The following is a 6,037-nucleotide window of genomic DNA, read 5'->3' as shown; positions in this document are numbered from 1 at the left end:
TCTGGTTTTTTTTTTTTTTTTTTTTTTTTTCTGGTGGGGGCAGGGAGTGGTGCCTGGCCAGGACTATAGCTGTCACCCACAACCTCCTTCCCTGGATCCCTGGGATAGCCAGCCCCTATGGGACAGCTTGCTAGAAGCAGACTTTGACTGTACTGGTGTTATTCCAAGGCACTTGCTCAAGTGCAGTCTGCATCCTGCTCGGGAGCCTTTGAAGCTGTGTGCAGCTCCGTGGCTGTAGCTGGGGCTTTGACATGCTGCCAAGTGGGAGTCCCTGGCTGACCAGATGGGTGCCCCTGCTTGCTGGGAGGTGTCACCTGATGCTCACTGCTGGGCTTAGCCTCATCATTCTGCTAATTTCTCTGGCCCCAGTCACAGCTGCTAGCAGAGCTATTCCCTGAGGACTGCGATGGCACCATCTCCCTGCGTAGGTCGAATGGGACCCGACTGACCATCCGTCCCAGCAGGAAGTCCCTGCCAGGCACCAACAAGGAGCACAGGAAGCCCATCTCCATTCAGGTACAGAACAAGGAGCCCCTGAATCTGCTTGTCCTAGAGCCAGGGCAGTCGGCTGCCAAAGCAGCATCAGGCTGGCATCTCTAGCACATGAAGAGGGCCTTAAATGCCTCAGTTCTTCAGTTCCCCCCAGTCCTGCTTGCTTCTAGGAGCTGTCAGTGCCCAGCCCTTTTGGGAATCATCAAAGTGAACTTCTAGTCCAGGTCTCTGGCTGTCTGCACATGGGTCCAGGCCCTTTCCTCTGGCTGTGCTGGAGATGAGACCCATCTCCAAAGCTTTGGCTTGGAGGGTCCTAGTCTTCCACACAGACTGGGTCTGAGCTGCTATGCCTTGCTGCATGGCTGAGGTACTGGTACTTGCCTCCAGTCTGCTTCCAGCCTGGCTGGGTGGCATCAGAAACCTAACAAGATGTCTCCTCAGCATGGAGGGGCAATGGGGTGTCTGGGAGCCCACGCTCTGTCACTTGAACCAGCCTTTGGCCTGGGTCCGGGGGTATCTTCTGGCTTCCATGCTGCCTGCCTGTCTATTCCCTTGCCTTTTGGCTTTGAGTAGAACTGTGGCTCTGCCAGGATCAGTCCTCTGGAGTCAGCGTGGTCCTTGGCAGGGCCCAGAAGCTGCCCCCAACCTGGCTGGCCCCCCTGCAGCAGCATGTGCCTGACCTGTCTTGCTCTGTTCCCATCCTCTGCAGTTCAAGGCTTCACTGCACAAGCTGATGGAGATGCTGGGCTGTACCACGCCGCACTACATCCGCTGCATCAAGCCCAATGACTTCAAGCAACCCTTTGAGTAAGCATGCCAATCACCTGGCATGCTGGGAGTGAGGGGGTGGACACCGCAGGCAGGCCTTTCCCACTGGAGTTGGCTGGGTTTGTTTTAAAACTGGAGGGAACATGCTTGGTCCCCACAGTGGAGCTGATGTGACGGCACACCTGTTGTCCCCTCAGCTGAAGGCAGGGCCCTGACTCTGGCCTGGCAGCGCTCCTACTCCATTCCTGCCCCAAGAGCTAGGTGCCCAGCTCCTTCTCCAGCACCTCCTGCTGCAACGGGACTTGCTAATAAGCTGACCTGAGCTGGGCCTGTGTGTGGCTCGTGCCTGAGCATGTCTGTAACTGGTGGATGGGCAGGGCCAGGGTTTCTGGCAGGGGACCGACTCCAGTCTCTCCTAGGTTTGACTCAAAGCGAGCCATTGAGCAGCTGCGGGCCTGTGGCATCCTGGAAACCATCCAGATCAGTGCCTCAGGGTACCCATCCAGGTATGACTGACCCAGTTCCCTGCTTCACTCCAGGCAGTGCCTCTCTTGCTTGCCAGAACTCTGATCATGGCCATGGCTTTCCTATCTCTGCAGGTGGACATATGAGGACTTCTTCAGCCGGTACAGGGTGCTGATGAGCTGCGTGGAGCTGTCTGGGGACGATGAGAAAAAGATCTGCAGGCTAGTCCTTGAGAGACTGCTCAGAGTAAGCCCTGGGTCTTGGGATGGGAGGGGCAGGGATCTTCTCTGAGCATCGTGGATTTGGGAGCAGCTAACACTTGATTCGGAGTGCTCTCTAGCACAGCCCAGCTCCTTGCCCCATGCTGTGCCAGTGGTGGTACCTTAGTGTGCCCCGTATGGGCATGATGGAGGCAGCAGCTGCCTGTCCAGGAGGCTTGGTTGGAGAAGCTGCCAGCTTTTGTTCCAGCCTGAGTACAGAGTGGGCAGGGGTGGCCTCTAGACCCAGACTTTCTACTGGCAGGGGATGCTGGATCCCCACCTCCCATCTGTCCTGTTGTTCTGATCCCACCAAATGTGCTGAACAGCCTCTGCCGGGCCTCTTCCACCCCCTCCACATAAGCTACACTTCTTGGATCTCAAACTTCAGTTGACTTAAACTCTCTGGGGGTGTTGTTCAAGTGCCTCCTGTTCTTAGCAGGCTGCGGCTCTCTGGCCAGGCCCTGTGTGCCGCAGTTTTCCCCCTCCAAAATAAAGACGGCTCATAATTGGGGCTCCTGTGGTGGTGCCTTGGGAAGGTGCAGTCTGCCTGGGGTTTGAGGCCCCACAGCACTGCTGTACAGAAACTGCCTGCCAGGATCCCGTGCTCCGAGGTACCCTGGGTTGCTGTGAGTTGTGCAAACAAAAAAAATCCATCTACTAATGGGAGGAGCCATTAGCTCCTCATCAGTGGGGGACAGCACTGAGCTTGCCCTCCATCCCTCTGGGTTTACTTGACCTTGCTGTGGGCTGGAGGGGTGGCAGATGAAGACTTTGTGTCTGTGCCTGTGGGGCTGGTGCAGTCTGCACAGTGGGAGAAGGCTCTCCAGGCCTGGCTAGTGCAGAGCTTGTTCAAGGTGTGACCCTGCCTGGGCGAGTCCCAGAGGCTGTGGAGCCCATGTGCATTGTAGTGCAAGTAGGTTGGTCCAGAGGGAGTAATGGATGAGCTGAACCAGGTTGGGTCCAGATCCCCTGGGCCTAGCAGACCTTGCCCTGTCTGTGGAGGCAGCCCTTCTTACCCCTCCGGGGACTCTTGCTTCAGGATCCCAGCAAGTACCAGTGTGGGAGGAGGAAGGTGTTCCTGCGCGCTGGCCAGGTGGCCTTCCTGGAGGAGCTGCGAGCCAAGAAGCTGCGTGCAGCCTGCATCATTCTCCAGAGCAGCCTCCGGGGCTGGCTGGGCAGGAGGCGCTTCCTTCTTGTGCGTGCAGCTGCCGTCTGTATCCAGCGCTTTGCCCGGGGCCTTCTGGCCAGGAGGTGAGGCCTGGCCCTGCCAGCCAGCAGGGAAGTAGGGCCACAGGCTGGACTTGCCAGCAGCTGGTCTCAACAGGGCTCTCCCTGTCCAGCTAGAGCACCAGCTTCAACTGGGAGGGGCCTGGGTGCGGTGGCAGTGGCTGGAACAGTGCTACAGCTGCAAGCTAAGGGAGGAGGGGTGTGTGGCTTGGCCCATGGTCCTGCTTGGCAGCCCTGGGTTCCTGCAGAGGCTCATGCACTGGAGAGAAGCCCTGTCTGGGGGCGGGTGGGGGGAGCAGGCCCTGGCTGCTGTGCCTGGCATGCTGTTCCTTCTGGGCAGGCTGGCTGGGGACCTGCGGAGGGCCAAGGCCGCTGTGATCCTGCAGAAGAACATCAAGATGGCACTAGCCAGGCGGTCTTACCTGCGCATCCATGTGGCTGTCATCACCATCCAGGCCTTCACCCGTGGCATGTTTGCCAGGCACCTGTACAAAGTGGTATGAGTCCAGTCTGGACCTGGGGGGTGGGAAGTGGGACTTGCTCTCTGGGGTAGGGGGTGAAGTCTCTTTTGCTTGGTGCCCAAGGGTGCTGCTCTTGGATCTGGACACCAAGAGGTGACCAGAGCCTAAGGTAGCAGGCAACTGGGTGGGGTGAGGCCTGGGCCTATGGTGTGCTGGGATGCCCCAGGCTCTCTGCTGCTCACTTCTGAGGCTGAGCAGGGAGCCCACTTGGCAACTTCTAGGGGCAGGTACCAATCCTGGGTTGTGGGCACTTGGGGGTGGGGGGGGGTGCACAGCTCCATGCCATGCCTGCAAATCCCTCATGGCTCATCCCTCCCACCCAGATGGTACTGCACCAGAAGGCCATGGTGATCCAGGCAGCTGTGAGGGGCTGGCTGGCTCGCTCCCACTATGCCCGCCTCCGCTGTGCTGCCGTCTACCTGCAGTGCTGTTTCCGGCGTTCTCGGGCGCGCAGGTTGCTGAAGCAGCTCCGCATCGAAGCACGGTCAGTCGAACACTACAAACAGCTCCACAAGGGCATGGAGATCAAAGTGATGCAGCTCCAGTGCAAGCTGGATGAGCAGGTGGGTGCATTGGCATCTTGCTTGGCCCTACCCTTGCTTGGGGATGGTGCTGGAGTTGGGCAGGCTCACCTGGTCCTCTGGCAGGGTAGTGGGTCTTGGAGCAGAGTGCATACTTGCCGGCTTCCTGTGGTGCAGCTCTGGCTACCTGGGACATTTTGTTCTGGCCTCTGTAAATTCCTTCCCTCCCTCACATTAAGGCTTCAGGAGTCTGTCCCTTCTGTCAACACTGCTGCTTGCCCATCAACCAGAACTACTTTGTCACCCCAGAGGGGGCTACATTCCCATCCATTTGGTGAAATCTTCCACCTGCCTCTGCTCTTAGGATATGACCTATTGAATGTACCTGGTGAGGAGGGAGCCTCCTCCCTGCCTCACATCTGCACAGCAGAGCTAAAGAAGCTTGGCTCCTTGTTCCAGCTGTACTGACTGCTGGTTTAGAAGCAGAGACGGAGGCTTGATGTCTTGGCAGAGGTGAAACTTAGTCTAGACCTAGCCATGCAGTGTTTCATCTGCATGAGCTGGTGTTAAGAGTTTGCATCTTCTTGCAGTCAAAGTGGCTGGAAGCTGCTTTCCGTACTTAACTCTGCTTGGGTGGCTAATGAGCCCCAGGACCTAAAAGGGGAATTAGAAGCCTGCAGCCTGGGTAGATGGGACAACCACCCTCCCTCTTCTCCCTGAAATGAGAGGGGGTTGTCTCTCAAGCTGGCCCCAGCAGGCAGCATGCTGCTTCTGGAACTGGCCTGGATCTGCTGGTTCCCAGGGGAGCCACGGGCAGGATGCGTTCCTGGCTTGACTCACTCCTGCGCACCACGTTCAGTCATTTGAGTGTTTCCCGGAGTTGCCATCTGTCAGCACCTGGCTAATGGCTTGTTTGGTCTCAGGGAGGGGAGAGGCTTCTGTTAAAGTTCCCCTAGTTCATTTTATGACCCTTTTCAGAGGCCTTCAGGGGTGCAGAAAGTCAGGATATGGGATGGAGTGGGGTTATGGCCCCCCCTACCATGTGTTATACTAGTGGGGTACCATCTCTATGCCAGGAATGCCACAAACTCATCCTGCCCCCTCTGAGTGGGCTGCACTCAAAGCTGTCTGGGCTGGCACCTGATGCTGTCATGGTGTAGCCATATTCAACAGACGGGTGCCTCCAAGAAGGTCAGGGCAGGCAGGTAGGGCCCTCCAAAAAGCCCTTGGGTTAAGGTTGGTCCATTCCCCTCGAGACCTGGTGTCTAGCAGAGCAACTACGACATGTCTGGGTGAAGACTGGGCTGTGCCAGTCTAGCACATGGGCTCAGCAAGGTCCTGGGGAGCATCCTGACCTTGGTGGCAAACACTGGGTGCAGGGGAGTGCTGAGCCCTGATCTGGGCAGGATGCTCCTCTAGGGGCTCCCAGGGAAGTGTTGCTGTACTGCCCTCACCTGCATGGATGTGATGTGGCCGTGCTGGGCTGCATGGTCCCCACAGGTCTTGTCTGGCAAGTTGGACCTGTAGCCACTGCATACCCCAGTGCTTGCAGCATGGGGACTGGGTGGCTGGGGAGGGAGGGAGTTGGTGACCACTGAGAGAACATGGCCAGCTGCTTGCGAGCTCCCCCATAGCCTGTGCTGTATGAGGGCCTTGTACAGAAACTCGCTCGTGAGGGAACCGTAGATGTATGTTCAGCCTCTATACGTGGGGCACCTGGGACCTGCGGCAGGCTGGGTGCGAAGGGGCCAATGGTTCTGGCCTGGCACCTCAAGCCTGCAGC

General features: G+C 57.9%; 1 protein-coding gene across 1 annotated transcript in view; it reads left to right on the top strand.

Annotated features, from left to right (window-relative positions):
* LOC109294803 (unconventional myosin-Vb-like) overlaps positions 1–6,037 on the top strand; it is a 72,907-nt gene that overhangs the window by 43,868 nt on the left and 23,002 nt on the right. The window contains exons 15-21 of the mRNA XM_019513282.1: positions 370–516; positions 1,202–1,299; positions 1,680–1,766; positions 1,860–1,971; positions 3,025–3,236; positions 3,553–3,709; positions 4,057–4,296. Coding sequence (XP_019368827.1) covers positions 370–516; positions 1,202–1,299; positions 1,680–1,766; positions 1,860–1,971; positions 3,025–3,236; positions 3,553–3,709; positions 4,057–4,296 — 1,053 coding nt within the window. The remainder of the gene's footprint in view (positions 1–369; positions 517–1,201; positions 1,300–1,679; positions 1,767–1,859; positions 1,972–3,024; positions 3,237–3,552; positions 3,710–4,056; positions 4,297–6,037) is intronic.

This window comes from Gavialis gangeticus, unplaced genomic scaffold (genome assembly GCF_001723915.1).
Source record: "Gavialis gangeticus isolate Ggan-Ray unplaced genomic scaffold, GavGan_comp1, whole genome shotgun sequence".
NCBI classification, from domain to species: Eukaryota; Metazoa; Chordata; order Crocodylia; family Gavialidae; genus Gavialis; species Gavialis gangeticus.
This window is presented reverse-complemented; position numbering and strand designations above follow the sequence as displayed.